The sequence below is a fragment of the Spea bombifrons genome, chromosome 1 (assembly GCF_027358695.1).
Source record: "Spea bombifrons isolate aSpeBom1 chromosome 1, aSpeBom1.2.pri, whole genome shotgun sequence".
Taxonomy (NCBI): domain Eukaryota; kingdom Metazoa; phylum Chordata; class Amphibia; order Anura; family Pelobatidae; genus Spea; species Spea bombifrons.
Genome location: NC_071087.1, coordinates 37,993,549 through 38,017,598, shown reverse-complemented (window position 1 = coordinate 38,017,598; position 24,050 = coordinate 37,993,549). Strand labels below are relative to the sequence as shown.

The 24,050-nt window shown below is 37.3% G+C and overlaps 1 protein-coding gene across 1 annotated transcript; it reads left to right on the top strand.

Annotated features, from left to right (window-relative positions):
* The first annotated feature begins 310 nt into the window (after nt 1–310).
* On the top strand, nt 311–23,578 carry IL15 (interleukin 15). Its single transcript, XM_053459339.1, has 7 exons — nt 311–691; nt 12,453–12,592; nt 14,798–14,855; nt 16,781–16,816; nt 19,015–19,056; nt 20,898–21,062; nt 23,471–23,578. Exons 2-7 carry the CDS (start codon nt 12,543–12,545, stop codon nt 23,576–23,578), a joined length of 459 nt encoding a protein of 152 aa, XP_053315314.1. The 5' UTR covers nt 311–691; nt 12,453–12,542.
* The last annotated feature ends 472 nt before the right edge of the window (nt 23,579–24,050 follow it).

Below are 24,050 nucleotides of genomic sequence, written 5' to 3'. Positions count from 1 at the left end.
TAAAACAGAAACAGCTGTGTTAGAGGAATAAAACTGGATGAGGTTTCTTAAGACAGCTTAATGTCAAAAGTCATACAGCATGCCAAGACTTGCATTAGATCTCTCCAAGGCAGACATTTTAAGGCAGGGGTTTCCAGATGTCCTGTCCAAGTTCTTTTTGAAGAAGCACAAAAGCGCAATGTTGAGGATACAGTGGTCAGCCACGGGAACTTGATGCAGCAGATGAAAGTCACATAATGCTTACATCCCTTTTGCAATCGGAAAATGTCCAGCTGTGCCATCAGGAAAGCATTGGCAGAAAACATTCACATTGACTTGATTTAGATTTTTCTTCTGTTCACTGACTTTGCATTTTGTTGAGTGATAACAATAAACTATTAACATGTCTATAATGGTGCCAATTATTTTCCTGTGTTTGGATAATAGGAAGCTATACATCTGATGCTTATTACCGTGAAAAAAATAAACATTTCCTGAAAGAGAAAGTAAGGATATTGACACTACTAGCAACAGCAGAGGTTTTTACAAAGAGCATATTTTAGAGTTACTGGGTGTGGTATGTTTTGCAACTTTTTTCAGTTTTTGGAAAAAGTTTATTATTTGCTGTGTTAAAGATTGAAAAGCATAGCTGGTGTCATACACCGGGGCTATGGTGAGAGCCTCAAGGCTGGACTATCAGAATCATTAAAAGGTAAGCAAAAGTAGTGGTAGGGAGCTAATATAATATATACATACATACATACATCATATATATATTTGCTTATGGGGAAGCAAAGGGAGGGAAAATGCTGATGGGCCAAAGAAAAATGGAAACAATCGAAGTGGGATGAGAAAAGAGAGTAAAAATTGACAAGATAGAATAAGAAGGAAGTGAAATGCGAGGCAAAGGTGACAAAGAAAAGACATTCGGGGGAGTTAGAGCTAAAAACAATTACACCTATCATGTGGAAGAAATCCAAGCAAAATTGCAAAAGTAGTGTTAAAAAATGTACTTTTATATTTTGCCTCATGCTTTACAAGAGTTTGTTAGAAAATGGTTCAATGAAGACTGGTGAAAAGCCCCTTGTGAATTAACATTAACGTTTTCTGCTTCTGGAAGTAAATACTTTTGTGTGATGGTATTGGAGTCTAAACACCATTAAGGCTACAGTCCAATGTAATTGCAATATATTTCGTGACAAGTAAAACCAATTACATTTTTCTTTATATTTTATTAGTAATTAGATGTATTAGCATGGTTCACATAGATATCCTAGCTTGTTCTTGGGAAAACAATATATAATTTGTGCCAGTAATGTTATTTTAATTTAGGGAAATTATTAAACAAAAACATAGCTGAAAATATATATTTTTTTAATTTACATTTTTTATTCATATCTGATTCACATCGTATAGAATATCACAATACGGAGAGCCAAGTAATACAAAAGGAATAGGGTATTCAATGCCATTGCACACATCAAGCAGGAGTACATAACATAAAAGATACATAATGGAGATAAGTACAAATGTTATAGCAAAAGCAATTAATGTAAGCCAGGCAGAGGCAATAAAAGTCGCATACCTCCGAGAATGAGAATATCCCTGCAATGATGGAGAAACTCAGTGTCCGATACTACATGGTCTCAATGCCTTAAAAGTGAGAAAGGACATGAAATGCGTGAGGCATAGTGTGTTATGAATTACGTGCGTGAATTAGATGTGTCTGTGTTATAGCTTGAGAATAAAAATAAAAGCGCAAGGTGACCTTGGGAAAGGTGTGTGTCATATGTATTTTGAAGTGCGACCTAGGCAAACCAGCAGGGTGAGGTGAAAACCAGATCTGAGGAGTTTTCTAACTGAGACAAAAAAGACAAACTGAGTTTGTGAAAAGCACATAAAACACAACCAAAAGAAAAAGGAAGCAGCATATTAAAACAAAATGGCATGTACTGTGGTCATGAGCAAAAGCGACGGTAAAGTAGCTAAAAAATAAAATGTAAAAATAACAAAATCTTCCTTAAGGGGTTAATGTGGCTTAATGCAGCCAACAATGCTGACACAGTAAAATCTAGCAGTTAAAGTATTCTGGCAGTAGTATTGTAGACAGCTGCAAAGACATACCCATGGATTCCAGAAACAGGCTGAAAGATACACTGTATGCATGATTGACACCAAACTCTATACCATTTCAACAAGCACCGCTACACCATCTGTGTGAGTTGATAACCGCGAACACAACTACATACTATACTACATCCTCACAAACCTCCTTAGCAGTAGAACTAAATTAACAAATGATTGTACAGCACAAAATCACTTTAAGGGACAATTCAGTTGCTATATTTTAAATTGAGATATCATAGCTTTCTGACCCAAAGGATACTCTTCACCTAGTTGCATTCTGTTCTCAAAAATTAAGACCATTGATGGGAGAGATGAGGGGCGTGACGCACGTGAGGACGTGACGCTACACGCGCCAGGAGGAGGAGGAGGATGGGATCCACGCGGCGATGCCGCGAGGCTGAGTTAACCTGAGGCAAGCTAAGTTGAGCCGGGGAATGTGCCTGCTCTCCACGGCCCCCACAGCAGTCGTGTTTACACCGTTACTGCCGGGAATTCGCGGTATGTTATATTCGTCATACGATACTTACAGTATCTGCGGAGGTGCCGTGGGAGACTGTTTGGAGTTGTCCGCTGTGCTGTGTTTGGCCGCCGAGCCGTTACCTTGTAGCAGTTGTTATTCTGCTGTCAACGCTACCGAGACCCTGGCAGTATACATCTCGCGTGGTAGTGCTGGATTACGGTCTGCCTAAAAGCGGTTGCTAGTTGCCTAAAGTTGATTACAGTTCGGTAAAGAACTTAAATGCACTCAAAGGAGATATTTGACTACTGAATACTGAATCAAGACAGCAGAAGACATAGAAAAGAGCCTTATTAACCAAAGGAACCGGACGATAAACTCACGACAATCTTGATAAATCCTTTTTTTTTTTTTTTTTTTTTTTTTTTTTTTTTAAACATACACTTATTGTGTTTTGGCTGCTGAGCCGTTGAGCCGCCGAGCAGTTATTGTGCAGAAACTGTTATGCTGCCGACGACGCTACCGTGACCTGGCAAGTATATACTTGTCGCTGCAGTGCTGGACTACGGTCTGTTCAAGAGCGGTCACTAGTCGGCAAAAGCCGGTTATAGCTTGGTAAAAAACTCAAATGAACTCAAATGAGATAACTGATAGCTGTATGCTGATAGTTGAGACTCACTGAAGACGTAGGAAAGAGCTCTATTAACTAAATGAATGGGACAACAAATTCACGATAAACCTGAAAACCTGATTTTTTTTTTTTTTTTTTTTTCTTTTTTTTTCTTAATTTCATTATATATATACAATTGGCTGTTAGTAGCATAAATTTTCAACTATGCCTCCCAAACAGCAGCCTATTAAAAATAGAGAAAAAGATAAGAAAGAATCCAAATCAAATAAAGGACCATCATCTTTTTTTTCTCCGAGACATACAAAGGAATCGCTGGAGTATTCACATGCTGAGTCATCGGCTTCAATGGAAGACACTCTGTCTAGTCCTATTAGACCGGAGGTTTCTTATGTAACACAAGAAATACTACGAAATGCTCTAGAAGATTTATTGAAAAATATAAAACAAGAAATTGCCTCCAGCTCTATAGAAATTAGGGAGGATATTGCGAATTTGACAACGAAAGTTACAAATATTGAAGCTAAATATCAACTTCTAGAAGATCAACAGAACCTAACTTCAACAATGCTTAAATCTTTAGAAAATAAGTATGATGATCTGCAAATTAAAATTTCAGAGCTGGAAGATCGTTCGCGTAGTTCCAACTTACGCTTTAGGAATATTTCAGAATCCTATACAATTGACAAATTACAAACATTTGTAGTAGAACTCATTCAGGATATGCAAATAGAAGAGCCATTGCCTCATAATTTAATAGATAAATGCCATCGCTTGAAGAAACCTAAAGATTCGCCGGACACCATTCCTAGAGACGTTATTGTTTCCTTTGCTTCGGTCCATTGGAAAGAGAATATTCTAAGAGCACGCAGACAAAAGATCTCTAAAGATAAAAAAATTTCAGAAATCCAAATATACGCGGATCTTTCTTTGGGAACCAGGAATTGGAGACGAACCTTTTTACAAGATTTAAAATACCTGCGTGGAAAAAGCATCAAATATATGTGGGCTTTTCCGCGAGCCCTAAGAGTGTATTGGAATAACTCCGCAGAGACTTTCATGAATGCAAATGCTCTAAATGATTGGATAAAACAGAAGAATATTTGATTGTGTTCTTCTCTCCCTTTTTTTTTTTTTTTTTTTTTTTCTCTCTTCTCTCTTCTTTGTTTTCATAAGTTATATCCTAAATATTTGTGCTGCCTTGGATTTACATAGGCAAGCTCTATACTGAGATCAATCGTTAGGCGCCCAGTAGATTCTAAAATAAGATTGAACCTTATACAAGATTAACACTACACTCTATGAATATTCGATCTTTATTTATTTTTTTTTTTTTTTTTTTTTTTTTTTTTTTTCCTTTTTTTCTTTTGTGTGGAAGTTCACAGTAGATCTCTAATAATATGATTGTTTTTACAAGAACAACACGTTTACACGGCTGATCACTCTCGTTTATTTATTTTTTTTTTTTTTTTCTTTCACTACTGATTATTATAATCAGTTTGCACTAAATAATTTAATTAATATACATTTTTTATACAAAAGCGCTTTATGAAGTAGAATAATATCGGACAATATATGTAGTCCGCACAGTAATTTTTTTTTTCACTATAAATATTCTAATTTTACTTTAATTAACATATTTAACATAGATTTTATGCATAATCTATACACTTATGCACTTTATTTAAGAATTGATTGTTGCACATAGTACTCGTTATGACTCCTCTTAGGATATTGATGCAAACTTTCTATGCATACTTGTTAATTTTTTTATGGGTCTGGTCAATCACAGATTTATGCCAATGTATTTTAAAGACTCTATATTTTTTATTGCATTTTCATTAAGATCTGAATCTATTTGAGATGTACTTTACAGATGAGATTTCTATTATATCAATCTCTCTATATTAATATTTGAATGTTTTATTCATGGTTATATTGAATGTATCGAGTCCAAGAATGTAAATTTGGAAAAGACCTGGGAGCTAACTAGTAATAATTAAGGGATAAAAATCCAATTCAATTTTAACCTTTATGGTACCGTTGTAAATTGTCATATTTGCTTTAAAAATTATCGACAATTTGAGGGTAAAGATTTCATCCAATATACATCTCTGATATCATATATATTTCACATTTTGTTTTTTCTACATAATGTTTATTTTTTTTTTTTTTTTTTTTATTTTTTTTTTTTTTTATTTTTTTTTTTTTCCTTCACTGCTGATTATTATAATCAGTTTGCACAATAAATATAACAAATAATTTAATTAATATAAATTTTTTATATAAAAGCACCTTATGAAGTAGAATAATACTAGATAATATATGTAGTTCGCACAGTAATTCCTTTCACTATAAATATTTTAATTTTATTCTAAATAACATATTTAATATAGATTTTATGCATAATCTATACACTTAAGCACTTTATTTAAGAATTGATTGCTGCACATAGCACTCGTTATGACTCCTTTTAGGATATTGACGCAAACTTCCTATGCATACTTGTTAATTTTCTATGGGTTTGGTCAATCATAGATTTATGTCAATGTATTTTAAAGAATTTACTTTTTTTATTGCATCTTCATTAAGACCTGAATCTATTTGAGAGGTACTTTACAGATGAGATCTCTATTATATTAATCTCTCTATACTAATATTTGAATGTTCTATTCATGGTCATATTGAATGTATTGAGTCCAAGAATGCAAATTCGGAAAAGACCTGGGAGCTAACTAGAAATAATTAAGGGATAAAAATTCAACTCAATTTTAACCTTTATGGTACTGTTGTAAATTGTGTCATATTTGCTTTAAAAATCATTGACAATCTGAGTGTAAAGATTTCACTCAATATACATCTTTGATATTCTATATATTTTATATATTGCCTTTTCTATATAATGTTACTATAATGTTATTCAGTTTTTTTTTTTTTTTTTGTCATAACATATGATTTATCCACCGTTCTCAACGCCTGCCATTATTTCTAACAAGGTTTCCCATCTCTTCTCCTCCTTTCGGTTCATTTGAACCTAAGTATGTATCTTGATAATTTTGTTATCACCGGGATGCATTTGTTTAGTCTACTTATGTTATGTCGCACTTGCGGGTGCATTTTTGTCTCGCCTTTTTGCCCCTGTGATGGAGTATATTGGTTGAGTACTCTTTGTCAATTTGGTTTTTATGTATGTTCTAATATGATTTGTATTTTTGTAAATGTTTTTTATGGTTTGCGAGATGGAGCTGGGGCTTTAGGCGGAAAAACAGAGGGGCTATATAGATTTTGCAGGTGGGCTAGGGCCGTTGTGACAGACCAGAAAAGTCCTTTTCTCTATTATCATTTAAATGGGTCTTAAATGTGTATCGGTCAACACTCAAGGTCTAAACTCGCCTGAAAAACGTAGTAGAATCTATTCGTGTCTAAAGAAAGAAAGGATTGACGTAGCGTTTTTTCAAGAAACGCACTGGAGGACTATTGATAAATTAAGATGGGGGGGGAGACTCTTTCCACATACCTTTCATGCTTCATTGCAAGATAAAAAAAAAAGAGGGGTAGCGATTTCCTTTTCAAATAATATTAGTATAGAAACAACATATATAGAAGAAGATGTAAATGCTTGTTACCTGATATGGGTGGGTACATTAAATAACATAAAATATACATTAGTTAATATTTATTTTCCTAATAAGGAGCCCCTTACACATCTTAAAATTATTTTGGATAAAGTTGAACAAATAAAAACAGGAATTCTTATTATTGCAGGGGATTTTAACTGCATATTAGACATAACAATGGATAAAGAAACTGGTAAGCATAAACAAATTAATAAAAATTTAAAAAAGAGAACTAATTCCTTTCGTAATATTATAGATAAAGCTAACCTTTATGATTTATGGAGAGTTAAGCATCCCTCACTAAGAGACTATTCTCATTATTCAAATGTACACAAGTCATTCTCTAGAATTGATATGGTCCTCGGTGACCTTAGAGCAATTAACCAAGTTGAACGGATTTTACTGAGGGAGAACATTTGGTCTGACCATAGTTTAATTTTTTTCGATCTTAAAGATATCTGGGGTCCAACTTCGTGTACGACATGGCGGTTGGATGATTCGCTTTTGTTTTCAGCAATAAATAGAGAACTTATTTCAAATATGACTAAAAATTTTTTTCAAGAAAACAAAGCAGGTCAAACATCCCAAGGGATACGATGGTGTACTTATAAGGCGGTCGCCAGGGGCTTCTTTATTAAGATCAAAAAAAATATGATAGCAAAACGGGAGAACTTGTTAAATGAGCTTTATGTGTCTTATTATAATTTGATGAAAGATTTTAAATCGGACCCTACACAAATCTGTATAAAAGATATTGCAAGTCTTAGAGATAAAATAAACCAGAAAGAACTGGAAAAGACTAGATATTGCATGGAAAAATTAAAATTAAAATTTTATCATAAAAGCAATAGACCAGATAAATTAATGACAAATCTACTTAAAAAACAAAGGGCCAAAGAAAGAATTACGAAGATTGTAACACAAGGAAACATACGAATGTCTCCTGAAGATGTTGCAGAGGGGTTCAGATTATATTATAATTCATTATATAATATACCATCAGAAACTAATGAGTCAGAGGTAGAGACATATTTAAATTCGATAAATTTTCCAGCTTTAAATCAAGAACAGAGAGAAACATTACTTAAACCGCTGCAAAGGGAAGAACTAAGTTCACTAATTGATAAATTACAAAGAGCTAAAACACCTGGGCCGGATGGATTTACGAATCTGTTTTATAAGACCTTTAAAAAAGATATTATAGATCGAATGTTAGATATGTTTCATGAAATCACGATCACAGGCTCCTGTCCAAAAGAATTTTTACAGGCCAATATCCTACCAATATTAAAAAAAGATAAAAACTCTGAAGACATAAAAAATTACCGCCCCATATCATTAATAAATGTCGATACAAAATTATTTTCGTCACTACTTGCGGAACGATTAAAACCAATCTTGCAAACTCTGATCCATCCAGACCAGGTGGGTTTTGTGTCGGGCAGAGATTCGGCAAATAACATTAGATGTCTGGTGGATATATTGGACTATGTAGAAAAACATAGGTGCCCCCTTCTGTCCCTGTCATTAGATGCAGAGAAAGCATTTGACAGGGTCAGTTGGGGGTACCTTAAAGTAACTTTAAAACATTTCGGTCTTTCTGGTTGGATGTACACAGCTATTAATGCCTTATATTCTAATCCTAGCGCCCGGGTAGTGGGTTCTGGTTTTTGTTCTGACTGGTTCGACCTTCAGAATGGCACCCGTCAGGGGTGCCCACTATCCCCTATCCTATACATTCTGTCTCTTGAGCCCCTTGCTATTCAGATAAGAAATAACTATAAAATCAAGGGCATTGAGATAGGTAATAACATATATAAACTTCTTCTTTATGCGGACGATGTGATTATTTTTTTGTCTGATCCACTGTCCTCACTTCCCATCTTTCTTTCCGAAATAGAAAAATATAGTAAGGTTTCGAACTATAAGTTAAATATGAATAAGTCCATCGCGCAAGTTAAAAATATGAAACCCCATCATGTTTACAGACTTTCAATGAGTTACTCATTGAATACAAAGGCGAGTGATTTTGATTATTTAGGGATTTGTATTCCAGATAAATTGGAAGATCTAGTAACTAAAAATTATCTACGTACTTTAAAAACTTCTACTGAATTGATTAGAGAATGGCGGAAAACAGATCTCTCATGGTGGGGACGGGTCAACGCGTTAAAAGCCTACTTAACTCCGAAATGGACTTATTTGTTTCGGATGCTTCCTGCAAAAATCCCAAAGAATTGGCTGGAAATAATTCATACTTCCTTTATAAACTTTGTTTGGAAAGGGAAAATTCCTAGGATAAATTCTAAATTACTGGGTGCTAAACCCAAAAATGGGGGAATGGGATTCCCTTTGATCCAACAGATATATGATGCAAGCATTTTGTTACATATAACTAAAATATATCAACAGACCATTAAAAAAGAAAGATGGTATATAATAGAACAAAATGCCTTGGGAAACACTCATCTTAATAAATTAGTATGGTCTATAAAGGATAGAGACACACTAATTCAAATCCAAGGGAAAAACAGGGTTCTAGAGGGAATTATCCCAGAATGGTTACGTATTAAAAAAAGATTAGGTATTAAAGGGAAATTGATAGATTCATTAAGTATAGACGTGTTAGAAAAAACGATCGATAACATCTCTCTTGCTCAATGGACAGATGCTGGTATACAATCAATAGCTGAAATTATGATACAGGGACAACTGATTCCCTTACCAGATCTAGTAGAAAAACTGAAACCTTTTTCTCCATCCATATTTAATTATTTAAGGATTAAACATTGTATCAATAAACATGTAGTTTGCACACAGAGTGAAATCCATAGGAGAATTACATCTATTTTTAGCCTTACTAAACCTATAAAATTATTATCAAAATGTATAGAACTGATGAGAGTAATTGAGGGAGACTTACCCACTATTTCGGTAAAAGAAAGATGGGAAAAAGATCTAAACATTATAATTTCAAATGACCAATGGTTAAATATGTATAAACAACTCCTTCCGAGAGTCCACGATCTCTCATTATTAGAGACTCATTATAAAGTCGTCAACAAATGGTACAGAGTCCCCACCAAGATTGCTCTTATGTTTACAACGTGTCCAAATACTTGTTGGCGTTGCGGGCAGGGGGAGGGAACTTACCTACATATTTGGTGGTCCTGCCCAATAGTGTTTAAATTTTGGGCAGACATTCTAGTTTTTTTGAAAACGGTTGACGATATAAATTTGCCGAATTCACCCCTATCTCTTTTATTACACCAAGGTTGGCCCTTATTGTCTCCGACTCAGTTAAACCTAACGATACACACATGCTTGGCAGTCAAGAAATGTATCGCTAGGGAATGGAAACAAGCTAGACATTTCGTTTGGTCTCATTTTGAGAAACAACTGCTGTATCAAATTACCATGGAAAGGGAAATTTCTCGAACTCTTTATATATCTTTAAAAAAATTCCGTTATTGGGATTTATGCTTTCAAAAAATCAATAGATCTCGATCTCAATTGGATTAGAAGTCCCTCTGAAGTTTCGGAAATATCTCGCCCTCGCCCCAGCTCCATCTCTTTGTTTAATATTTTGTGTATTTTCCTTTTTTTTTTTTTTTTTTTTTTTTTTCTTTTCTCTATGGTCTGCTGGTTACACAACTGAACGGGGATGACCAATTGATTGTCTGTCTCTTTATTTACAAATGCTTTCCCCTATTTAGCTTGGGATCCCGACAGACAGTATAAATTATTGTCTATTTTTTATTGTTTATCACAGAGATTGTTTTTTCGTGGTGTTCTATGTCATTTTTTCTATTTTCGTAAATAAAATAAAAAAAAAAAAAAAAAAAAGAAAAAAAAAAGAAAAATTAAGACCAACAGGAAGAGATTATGATGTTGCGGAAATTAGCCTTTAAAGTTATGATGTTCTGAAATTAGCCTTTAAAGTTACCCGGGAAGAAAGCCATAATTTGCAGGGTGCATTTCCTTATCTGCAAAAACAGTACAAAGATGAAAATATACAAACAGCCAAAAGTCAAATATTTATTCCTCAGCTTAAGGACGAAAATAGAACTGCAGCAGCAGAGGCAATACAGAGTACATGGCAGTCACTGGAAGACAGCCTGAATTTCCCCTCATATTAGAAACAAGAACAAGAATTGACCCACCAGAGAAAGGAAGGGCAGTGGGGCACGGGGCAGGGCACAGAGCAGGGCAGACCAAGCAATGGCAGTGGCAGACATACACATCCAGCCACAGCCCCTCCCCATATAAGAAAAAATAAGAATGTATTCCCCAGAGTAAGGAAGGGCATTTAAGTGCAGTGAACAGGGCAGGACAGGCCAGGCACCTGAGTAAAGAAGGTAAGAGAGGAGCAGCAGCAATGTTGTAGGGCACTGGCCTGGGCAGGCACTGGCAGATGATAGGAACATGCACCCCTTTGGAGCACCCTCCTACACACAATCCCTTACCACAGTAAATTAAAATAAATATTAGTCCACAGGAAATTCTTATTAACCAAGGGGGGTGCCCCCCTTCTTCCCCATGCTGTGTACAGAGGGTAATTTAATAAACTCACATAGGAGATATAGTGCCCAAATATACGCCCTCACCCTCATCCTCTACTTAGAGGGAAGGGTGGTTGAAGTATCTAAAATTACCCTAAAAGAGTCACAGACCCCAAGCCATGCCTCACCCCCCCATATTGTATCCAGTGGGATGGGGGTGTTATTTGAAATATCTTTAGGAGTATCCTTAATGGGACAAGAAGGTTAAAATGCTGTAAAAACCTTTTGGATGGGCATAAACTCCATGTCTCTCCCCCTCCATCCATTCCTGCCTGGCATGATGGAGGGGTTAACAAAAAACAAATGTAAACTAACATAAATCCTGGCTTACCCTTCTAACGCTAGATGGGCGGTAAAGTCCATTCGAGCATCCTTTGGGTGCTACAAGGGTGCAGACTTGTGCAAACGTATGAATCAGAATGCCTAATTCTACTATCATTTTAGTTCAAGAGCACACGGCTTAATCGTGGTGTAATATTGCTGTTCTCTATCACAGTAGGTGAATACATCAAAAACATTTGTTAAAGTCAGAGCCAGATTTGTCTTAAGGTAACAAACATATTTATAAATAATCTTGGATGGAATTGGTGATAAGTGCTGGGAGGATTTGTAAAATACCTTGATGTGAATTAATAATAATGACATTGGGGAGTTCTGCCAATAGAGTAAGGTGGAAGGTCAACAACCGAGGTGATGGGATAGAGGTAGGATCGTTGTACAACTACAGTTATGTTCCTAAACACTGGTCACATGTCCAAAAAAAAAATTAAAATAAAATCCAGGTGCCATTTCTCTACCTCTGTGTACCAAACCTGTTGCGATAATTATGTGCTGGCTTATGGTAATTTAATTGGTATGACCATCGATATTTAATTTTATATTTTTAGGATTTATTATCAACATTTAGTGTTCTTTTTATTATGTGGATCTCACTGACCTGAAATTGGAATGTTTTTGTGAGTAGTAACAGTGCAAGCCAAAAAGGTTTTCATAGGTTGAAGAGTCATTGTCAAAAACAAGTTGCAGTTTATTTTTATACATCTACATTAATGTGGTTTACTGAAAAGTACGATGTTTTTCAGCTCAGCAATTTGGTCTGACTAAGTCTTTGGAGATGTCCCACGTAATCCTGTATGCTCCAGTGTATGGATCAAAATCCTGTTCTTTGAGTCATGATCAAAGCGATTTTTGGATTCATAATTCTTGCTACATTTGCACATGGGTAAGTCTTTACTATTTTTTTTTTTTAACAAGTAGGACACTTATGTTCTTCACAGACCATGTCATAGTAAATATGTACCATTCCATATTTAAAGGGACAGTTTACCAGTCCCACTAAAGAAGCATATATAAAGCAGGGGCGTACCTAGAGTGTTTAGCACCTGGGGCGGATCCTGTATGTGGCACCCCCCCCACACACACGCACACTTTAAAACTGCATAGCTTCTATCATTAGATACTGGTGCAGGCATTGATGGTGGTACAGCATAACTGTTATCATTATATACTGAGGCAGACACTGACGGTGGTACGGCATTACTGTTATCATTATATAATGAGGCACACATTGACAGTGGTACAGCATAACTGTTATCATTATATACTGAGGCAAACATTGACAGTGGTACAGCATAACTGTTATCATTATATACTGAGGCACACATTGACGGTGGTACAGCATAACTGTTATCATTATATAGTGAGGCGGCAGACACTGATGGTGGTACAGCGTAATCCCTATCACTAAACATTGAGCCAGACATTGACAATAATGCAGCATAACCCCTATCACTATATACTAAGCCAAACATTGATGTGGTGTAGGAATTAAAATCCTGGCCCAAAATCGAAAATTCAGCATTCACTTGGCCGAAACCAAAAATGACATCTTAAAACAAAAACAATTAAACCCCACACTTTTACTAAAGGTAAGTAACACACCAAAATTGGACAAAAAAATTCAATAACAATATTTATATATATATATATATATATATATATATATATATATATATATCATTGCTAACAGCAATCACACTTGCCCAGGCATACCCAGATTCCGGACTAGCTGACTTGGCATGATAGGAGTGTGATTGCTGTTATCATGCCCACGTTCTAGCATGTACTGGTTGCCTGGGCATGATAGGAGTGTAATTGCTAACAGCAATTATATACATATATTATTGTTCACATGTGAAGGCATAGAATCAGACATACAAATCCCGTATTTGCAGGTATACAATAATAATGTATGGAAACATAGCATTGTAGGTATAGATCAACTGGAAATCACATAAAAACTCAGCAATAAAAGGTATAGATAAAACCCCCTAAATTAAAGGCATAGATGACAGGTTGCACACCCCAAAGCCCGCCCTGGTGTCCACACTTCCCACATAGAACCTGACCAGCACCCAAATTATACACATAGGACTTGCATGAGTCAACTTTGTTCCCAAACAGCCCAGCCCGTGCCATCCTTGTCTCATAGACATCCTGCTTGTGCCCTCAATGCCTTTCCACAAACTAATTATACATCTATGATACACACAAACACTTTTACAGTCACTCACTAATTCACACTTTTATTCACATAATTAATTCACACAAATAATTTATACATTCATTAATGCATTCTCACAAACTCATTAACTATCTCCCTCATTCACATAATTAATTCACACATTCATTCATTTCCTCACTCATTCACACAATTCATCCACGCATTCATTCATTCATTCTCTCATGCATGCTCACTGTTATTTCAATTTACTTACTACCCTCTTTCTCACTATCTACCTTCCCCCTTTTCTACCCCTTCTCACTGTCTACCCCTCTTCCTCGCTTCTCACTATCCAGTTCAACACTGAAAAATGCACACTTCCCAAATGACAACTAGTCATAGGTGGTATCATTGAACTCAGGATGTGCATGTTTGATGGGGGTAAATTGAACTGACAAACTTCAAAGATCACCCAAATAGGACATGAGGGCAGAATGACTTGTTTTGAAAAAAAAACACATTGTGTATTTCTAAACTCAGTACAAATAAATTCTACTTCATGGGTTTTTTCATTACCTTTTGTAGATAAGTAAAAGAGTTTCCAAATAAAATTACGAATGCACTTTTTCAAATTTTCACCATATTTTAAAATTTCTTTTAATTGTGAATTTGATGATATGATCAAAGTAATGGTATTTAAAGAAAGCCCTTATAGTCATGAAAAAGCAACAATATATAATTTGTGTGGGTACAGTAAATGAGAGAGAATAAAATTAGAGCTAAACATGAGCACCGTAGAAATGTTAAAGCCATTATCATAAAGGGTACCAAAAAAATAAAAAACACAGCTCTGTCCTTAAGGGGTTAAAAATACACACCCCAAATTAGAGTTGTAACTTTTTCCATGTGCAATATTTGTTACAGATACAAGTCACTAGAAATGTCCAAGTACATTCTTCAAGACCTTGATCTTTTCCATAAGGTAAATATTATATGGAAGCATGAGCATCAATAAACTATTTTATTCCTTATATGTATACAAAAATACAGTACAGTATTTTTGAAACAGTCTCTCTGTCACGCTCTACCCAGGCTGCAGAGCTGCATGTCTTTTGTTTCCCTGTCTTGCTGTGGTCCATATCTGGATTTCTGTATGTTCTGCCCTGAACCTCTGATTCCTTGATTCCAGTCTTGCTCTTTGCTTCAGCTCTGTTTCCTTTATAAGGTGTGCCCCACCCATGTGTTCTGTTTGTCTCAGTCTGCAGTCTACAGGTATGTCTCTCTGATATGTGTTTGGTTTTCATGTTTGGTTCATGTTTAGTTCCTCTGTGGGCAGGCTCTAGCGTTAGGACCCACCGCCATTGGAGTACTTTGGCAAAGTGGTGGGCTAAGCATACTATGGCCATAAGATGTGGTAGAGGGGTTTCCTGTCTTGAATCCCCAGTAGAGGGGTGTCCTGTCTTGAATCCCCGGTAGAGGGGTGTCCTGTCTTGAATCCCTGGTAAAGGGGTGTCCTGTCTTGAATCCCCGGTAGAGGGGTGTCCTGTCTTGTAACCAGTGTTCCCTCTAAGCTGTGCGCTTGTGCGCGCGCACATAGCTTTTTTAGAGAGCGCACATGTCCAAAAATTGTGCGAACAACAGTTTTTCCCAAAAAAAGAAAAAATAATAATTTTTTTTAAACTTTATGCGGCGCGGAAATTGTGCGCACAAAATTTTTGCTCTGTGAAACTTTTTGCACAAGAGAAATTTTCTGCGCACGCCAACTAAGAAAAATTAGATGGAACATTGCTTGTAACCCCGGTAGAGGGGTGTCCTGTCCTGTTTGTGTCGGATCCTTGTATTCCTTGTCTTGTTCCCTGTTGTGCTCTGTATTATGTATATCTTGTCTGGTTATGTTTTTTGCTCTGTCCCCCTTGCTTGCTATGTTTCTCCTGTACTCTGCTTAGCTTCCATACTTCCAGCCTGCAGCATCCTGCACATGATTCCAGTGCTATGTCTCATGCCTGCTCCAGGGTGCCTGCAGGATATCTCCAAGTTCTGCTCTGTTCTGCCATCATCCGCTGCTATGTCAGGGCGCTGGTATGTGGCTGCACAACCCTAGATGCCCACTGGGAGAGCGCTGTCGCCCTGCACCAGGCCCTGTCCAAGTCCGCTACTGCACTGTAACTCCTGAACACAATCTTTGGGCTCTCTGGGTCTTTACAGTCGTCTGTATGGACCCGGTTCGTGACACTCTCATGTACATATATTCAGAAAAGTAAACATTTAAAGGTATTAACATGTTTCGAAACATAAATAAAAAGTTCAAGAACAGAGTTTTCCAACTTTCAGTACTTGGGGCCCACATTATTCTAGATTTATAGGCATTAAATACATCCATGCATGCTGATTAACTTGAGATGAATGTAGATTCCAAAAATGTCTAGTTATGGGACCAAATAAAGGCTCCCTCCCTTTCGCCAAGCCAAAATTTCACAGCATAGGGGTAAACGTGAGTATCGGCCCAGTTGGCCTCCTGGAGCCAAATATATAGACCCATATGCTGCTATTGGTCCTAGGCAGAAGCTCCTTATAACCTCTATGCTATTGTTTATTGGGAAATGCAACAATGTGTAGTCACTACTACAGCAGATAGAGCTGTATAAAGAAGCATGGCAAGAGAGATGTGTCTCTCAGATGCTATTTCAAATTATTATCATAGTGCTCCCTTGCTCAATAAGAATTGCAAATACTATTATATGTTGTAGGGAGTAGTGAAAAAGCAAGTTTATTTGCATGAGTCCTTCCAAAGTTTGGTTCTGCCCCAGGCGCTAGAGCTTCAAAACACTGTTCCACAGTAAAAAAATGTTTTGGAAACCTATAATCTCCCACAAAGTCTTACGCAGACTTGTATATTTTGTTATATAGGTAATCAATGGAACTTTATATTGGACGCAACATTCGGTAAGTACTTTGCTTCCAAACTTTCTTGGTTTGAATTGTATATTAGTAATTTGTTAGAAATTGCTATACACAGGCTCAACATGCGGGCGATACTGTTTTAGAGCTAGGCCATTGTTAGATTTTTGCCAGTCCCAGTTTTATATACCGTAATTAAATTAAACCCTTAATACATGATTAACGTTGGATCAGCACACACAACAGCTATTGATTATTCCCAAATAAAATAATTTGGGTTATGATGATAAAATGTTATATTAAATTAAAAGGACTTCAAATGAAGTAATCAGTTCTGAAATGAAAACTAGTGTTTTGGTTTCTGTCTTCTTTTTGTTCATCATTCTTTAGAGGAACTTTGTCATCGTCTCAGCTATGAGTACCTATAACTTTCTTCAAACTTACTTTGTCAATCAATGTAAGTTTGAAGAAATCTAGTTTAAAAAAGTTCTCAAGGGGAAGCTGTAATCAGTGTTAGCCTGTAGCAGGGTCAGCATTATGTAATCAATTTCTTTTATTCAGACCCCCCAACTCTTACAAGGTTGGCTGGTTTAATCAACAACAATCAGCAATTATAGAATAGCTTTAGGTTAGATGGAATTGGACAAAGGGAAGTCAACATACCTTTTCCCATGTTAAGTACAATAGCTGGGTTTTTAATATATATTTTGCTTAATTTACCGTATTTGCTCGATTATAAGACGAGGTTTTTTTCAGAGCAAATGCTCTGAAAAATACCCCTCGTCTTCTAATCGGGGTCGTCTTCTAATCAGACCTCAAATAGAGGGACCTGGATCCTCCTGTCTCACCCCCCCCATCATACAAACACTTACCGGTGCTTCCTGCTGTATTGCCGGGGCAGCGGGTTGACGTCTACGAGATCCGCGTAGACAACGTCCGCTGCAGCCGGAAGGAGGTGTGGCTAGCAGCGGGGGTTGTCTGCGTCCGTCGCGTAGACCTTCCCCGACTGTCAGAGATCAGCGTTCCCCGCACCGGTGCGGGGAACTCTGATCTCTGACAGCCGGGGAAAGTATACGCGACGGACGCATACAAACCCCCGCTACCAACTCCACCTCCTTCCGGCTGCAGCAGAAGGCGACGTCAACCCGCTGCCCCGGCTGGAAGCACCGGTAAGAGAGGGCTGAGAGGGGAGAGAGGGCTGAGAGGGGAGAGAGGGGGAAGGGGGGTGAGAGAGGGGGAAGGGGGGTGAGAGAGAGGGGGAAGGGGGGTGAGAGAGAGGGGAGAGAGGGGGAAGGGGGGTGAGAGAGAGGGGAGAGAGGGGGAAGGGGGGTGAGAGAGGGGGGAGAGAGAGAGTGTGTGTGTGTGTGTGTTAGTTAAATGGGGGTATAGGGTGTGTGTGTGTGTTAAATGGGGACATAGGGCATTTCTGGAGTGGCGTTAAGGGGGCATTTAATAGAGCACTCTGCCTCCTGAAATGCCTTATACCTCCCTATATGCCACTCTGCCCCAATCATAGCTTTTTCTCAATCATAGCTTTTATTAAAAAAAAATAGTTTACATGAATTAACATTTACTGGTAAAACTTTTTTCCTTTGGGGTCGTCTTATATTCAGGCTTTTTCTTTTTTTCCTAAGTTAATATTCAGATTTTGGGGGGTCGTCTTATAATCAGGGTCGTCTTATAATCGAGCAAATACGGTAGTTTCCTTTGCACCCCTCGGTTTTACTTCCATCCACAATCTAGTATACCATTTGAGTGTTGTGTGTACATCTGACCTTTATGTATCTCCTCGAAAATAAATTATCTGGTTCATCTTACCTTTGATTAGAATAATTTTGTGTTGGTTACTTCGTTTATTTTATTTATAGATCTATAGTTGTGAATTGGCATTAAAAAAAACCCTTATAGTAATTTATTTAATGATTCACTTAAACGTGAACAAGACAAATGACAATACATGGGGCTTGTTGGGAAAACAGATGTTTCCTTGTGTGGTCAGTGCCATTTATACATGGATATCTTTAACGTGTATATGTGGTTCTGTCTGTTCAACTACATTACACCTAATGTAATATGCAACACACTACATAAAATGTATTAATATGTGATGATAATAATAATAATAATCTTTTGAAAGTTACACTATTTCATAGATATTATATTTGTAAAAGAATAGCTACTGTATTTAGTTGAAAGAACCATCAATTAATTCATGTTTTGTTGTCACATCCCCTTTATTTAAGGCCATGAACCTAACCCTGTATACAGCAAACATACAGACTGATGTAAGTACCTGTATTATAAGTAAAGTCTGTGTATTAGAAAATTCGATTCTGGAAACTTACCACGGAATTCTATTTGTGATGAATGCTAAATGTTTTGCGATTTACTGACAAATACATTCGTGATGTAAGAAGGGCTAGCTGTCCTTGGCCTTGCATAGTGCATAATCAAATGTGTGATATCACATGTAAAAGAAATTATCCCTTAAGTATGCATTTTGCAGGGCCAATACAGCGTGTCTTGGAGGAGAGTATCACTGGGGTTTACTCTGCATAATGCACAGGACGGTGAAATGTTAAACTTTACTGCAAATGTCTGAGCCAATATTTTCAACTTTCCACATTTATAGTAGGCTATAAGACACGGTTTTTACATTTAGATGTACAGTATATTGGCAAAAGTTGATGTACCCCTCATTACTTACGCAAACAAGTAATTAGTAGACTTGTGCATTCGTCTTCGGGCGAACATGAAAACGAACACGAAGAGTGTGTTTTCGTGTTCGTTTCGAAGACACGCCGAAGAGAAGACAGCGGCGGTAAAACGTAGGCGAAGACGAAGACACACACCATGAAGATCTTCGTGATCGTCTTCGTCTACCACTCTCCCCGGTCCCTTCCCCTTCTAACTTACCTTGGCATCGCGGCATCGTGGCAGTTCACGGAAGTGGAAATCCGCAGGTTCGCCGTCACGGGTTACAGGGCAGTGCGAATGAGCCTATTGGTCGCCTGCAGGGACCTCCTCTGGCATCAACCAATTGGTTGATGCCAGAGGAAGACCCTGCAGGTGACCAATAGGCTCACTCACACGGCCCTTTAACCCCTGACAGCGAATCTATGGATTTCCGGCCCGTTAACCCCTTCGATGCTGCGTTAGATAACGGGAGCGGAAATCCATAGGTTAAAGGGCCGTGCAAGCGACCAATAGGCTCACTCGCACGGCCCCTTAACCCCTTAAGGTGCAACAAGTGCACCAGGAGCCTAAAAGTCTGTACGAGCGACCAACAGAGTCGCTCGTACAGACTTTTAAAAGTTAACCCCTAATGAAGCAACTTGTCCGGCAGATCCCACTGGTCTCCCTGTTCTATCATTTATTAACTGATAGAACAGGGAGACCAATGGTATCTGCCGGACAAGTTACGGCACCAGGAGTTTAACAGTCTGTACGAGCGACCCTATTGGTCGCCAGCAGGGGGCTCGTCTGCCATCAACCATTGGCAGACGAGCCCCCTGCTGACGACCAATAGAGTTGCTCATACGGACATTTAAACTCCTGGCGCTAGAGCTGCTGCAGTACGCGTTAACCCCGTATTAACCCCTTAACCGGAAAAAACAAAGAAAAACCGAACACGAAGAATGTCCACGAATATTCGCCCGAAGAGAAGACAGGAACAGGCGAATATTCGCGGAATACGAAGATTTTTTTTTCCCCGAAGACTAGCACGAAGACGAGCACGAATACGAACACGAATAGCCCCCTGGTGCCCAAATCTAGTAATTAGCTGTTTATTATGGATTAGCATTTTGAGTAATCTAACAGTAAGAAACAATTAGGAAAATGGTATATGGGATATTTTGGATTCTGAATCTTCTTTTATTTGTAATCAATGGTGTTTTGGGGGTTATGTAGAAATAACAATTCTGGTGTGGATTTGTAAGTGGTGCAGTTACTATGACAACCAGTGGAATGTCTTTGGTGACTTCTAAACTCTCAAGATTGTTTTATACATAACCCTCATTGTATGCAATGAATAGTCTTTCAGTGCAACATGACTATACCTTTTTTTATATGTTATGGAGAAGAATTTGATAAACTATGTGTGATACTTCATTTTTTATTTCAGGACACCTGCAATGATTCTATTATACATTGTTATCTGCTGGAATTAGCTGTTGTTGTAGAGGAGGTGGCTTGTGTGGAAAACAACACTGAAGCACAAATTCTCCTTGAGTTCATGAAGGATAATTACTTTCCAGATGGTCAACACAAAGCCCTAGGGGATTTTGTAGTAAGTATTTTGGGAGTGCAAACTAAATTAGTTATTCTTAACATATTGCTGGTGAAAAGTATATCTTATAGTATGTTTGTGCAGGGCCAGCCTTACCTTTTTTTCTTTCGAAATTATGTGATACACTACCTATGCCTTCTTAACCTATCGTACAGCGCTGTGGAAATTGACAGTATAAATCAATAAATGAAAATAATATACCTAAATTTTCTGCTGTACAAACGCAAATACCCTTGTGATATACAGTGTTTTTTTTCTAATGTAGACTTCTTTCCATAGTTTGTTGTTGTCCCTGGAGACTTTATGTATAAGTAAATTATGTTTCACAAGTAACTTACAATTGTATGTTCCTTTCAATGCTATTACAGTATATTTACAAGAATTATTTTATTGAATGCTTCTCTTAAAATAACACCAGCTATATGAAATGTGATAACAAGATTTGCTTAGCTTATGTCTCCGATAAAACAATTATTTGATATTGCACTTTTATTTTGCACAGTTTATCTCACCAAGCACCAGATTTTAAAAATGAAAACTGTGGATATTTTAATGCTCACTATAACTTATTGGAGCCCTATAAAGAAAGCATGAAAATATCCCCAGATTTCATTTCAAAAATATGGTCAGCTTTATCTCTAAAACGCAGTGAAGCAAGAGGATACTACCGTATATTCCGGCGTATAAGACGACTTTTTAACCCCAAAAAATCTTCTTAAAAGTGGGGGGTCGTCTTATACGCCGGGTACTTACCAAGCCGGAGGTTCCCACGAAGCCACCAATCTCTCTAATCACTACGCGCCGGCTATTGATGCCGAGCGCAGGGATGCCGTCATGTCCCGGCGCCCGGCATCAATTGTCGGCGCGTAGTGATGAGGGAGCAGGGAAGCCGAGGTCTGGCACTTCAGACCTCGGCTTCCCTGCTCTCTAATCACTAGGCGCCGGCTATTGATGCCGAACGCAGGGATGACGTCATGTCCGGGCGCCCGGCATCAATAGCCGGCGCGTAGTGATTAGAGAGCAGGGAAGCCGAGGTCTGAAGTGCCAGACATCGGGCTCCCACAACTGGATGGAAGAAAGAAGATAAGGTAAGAGATAGGGAGAAAGGGGGGAGAAATACACACACACACACACACACACACACACACACGTGTGTGTATATATATATATATATATATATATATCTATACATACGTGTGTGTGTATATATATATATATATATATATATATATATATATATACACATATACATATACATGTGTGTGTAAAGGCAGGGGTGTGTGGTGAAGGCAGTGTATAAATGTGTATGTATGGACAGGCATATGTGTAGATATATATATAGATATATATATTATATATGTGTGTGTGTGTGTGTGTGTAAGGGCAGTGCATGTATGTATATGTCAGCAAATCAACCAGCAAACCACCGGTAAGGTACATCGCTTGCCGTGATTGGCTGGTTGTTGTACGCTGGGTAGAGGGGTAGTCTTATACGGCGAGTATAGTCCAAACTCTATATTTGGACTGTAAAAGTTGGGGGTCGTCTTATACGCCCAGTCGTCTTATACGCCGGAATATACGGTAGTTTGGATATTCCGTTCCTCTCAAATGTATCCCCGGCCTCACATTGTTGTGCTCTGCCTATTTGCCTTGATTAATTGTTAGCATACTTAGAAGATGGAATAACATTTTTTTTATCATATATATATATAATTATTACAACTCCTGCATATCCCTCATCATGTTACTAGTGGGATGGTAGGGATTTAAAAAAATATAAGAAACCTTTGAGGATGGGGCTTCAAGTAGTCAAAATCCTTTGGAGAGGTACAGGTGTCATGCAATGCCTCACTTTCTCTCCATCCCTGCCCTGTGGAATTAAGGGGGATAGTGAGTTACAAAATACATTATTTAAAATTTTTATATATATATATATATATATATATATATATATATATATATATATATATATATATATATATATATATATATATATATATAGTGCACCAGTGAACCCAAGTGGTTGACAGATGTACTGCATCCTCCGCAGAGTTCAATGTGTCCCATTTATGTTTTTGTCATCCATTGAACTTGAAATTAATGAATCTGTGAGTTGCTAGCTGATTTAAACTGTCACCCAAGAAGCTATGTGTGTCTATATGAAATCAGAGTGCCCAAATTGCATTCTTGGCCAACTAACTTGCAGCTTAGTGAATAGACCTCAATGTCGGGTTACACTTGACTAGAGAAAAAACATGCCATTTCTCTGTGTACAAGTTTCTATATGGAAAATGTTGTAATGTTATAATGTTATAAAATGTCCCTTGTAATCATATTTATAATCACAATGCCTTTTTTTCTGTGACGGTCTTTGATTTAAAGCATTGTTTATGTACCCTTTCCTGTAGCCTGTTATACCGGATAACTGTCCAAAATGTGAAGATTATGAAGAGAAAAACTTTCAAGAATTTATGAAGGAATTTAAAAGCCTGTTGCAATATCTAATCATGGGTTAGTTGGTGAAGAAGAATATCTGTGTATATCATAGAAGTGCATTGACAAATGTAAACCATTTTAGTTTCAGGCTAAATTGAGACTATTCTCTATTTTTGTAAAAAGTAAATGCGCTTCAGGTATTAGAACTGCCTTCTATAATTCTGTTTTATATATAGCGCTTGAAGTGAAGATGTTGGTTATGCCGTAATCACATTCATTTATAGTTTAATAGGTCACACTTGCAAAGCAGTTTTTGTTCACAAAATGTCTTATTCATTATAGTAGTTCATATTAGGAAATGTGACTTTTATATCTTTTCACTTCACCATACATTATAAAGTGCCAACCGCAGAATAACTTGCATAATGTATAGATAAGGCTAGGGGTGATCCTAGGGTTAATGGTGAATTGGTGTACTAGTTCTTCACCACCCGCAATTTACGTTGCACAAGGTCCTGTATTCAATGCAGTTCACACTCTCTGTGCAAGCTG

Bases quoted from the DNA above. Each gene is read 5' to 3' on its own strand.
- IL15 (XM_053459339.1), top strand. From the start codon at position 12,543: ATGATCAAAGCGATTTTTGGATTCATAATTCTTGCTACATTTGCACAT. The intron at 16,817-19,014 runs GTAAGTACTTTG...CCTTTATTTAAG, and splicing joins TATATTGGACGCAACATTCG to GCCATGAACCTAACCCTGTA. The intron at 21,063-23,470 runs GTAAGTATTTTG...CCTTTCCTGTAG, and splicing joins AAGCCCTAGGGGATTTTGTA to CCTGTTATACCGGATAACTG.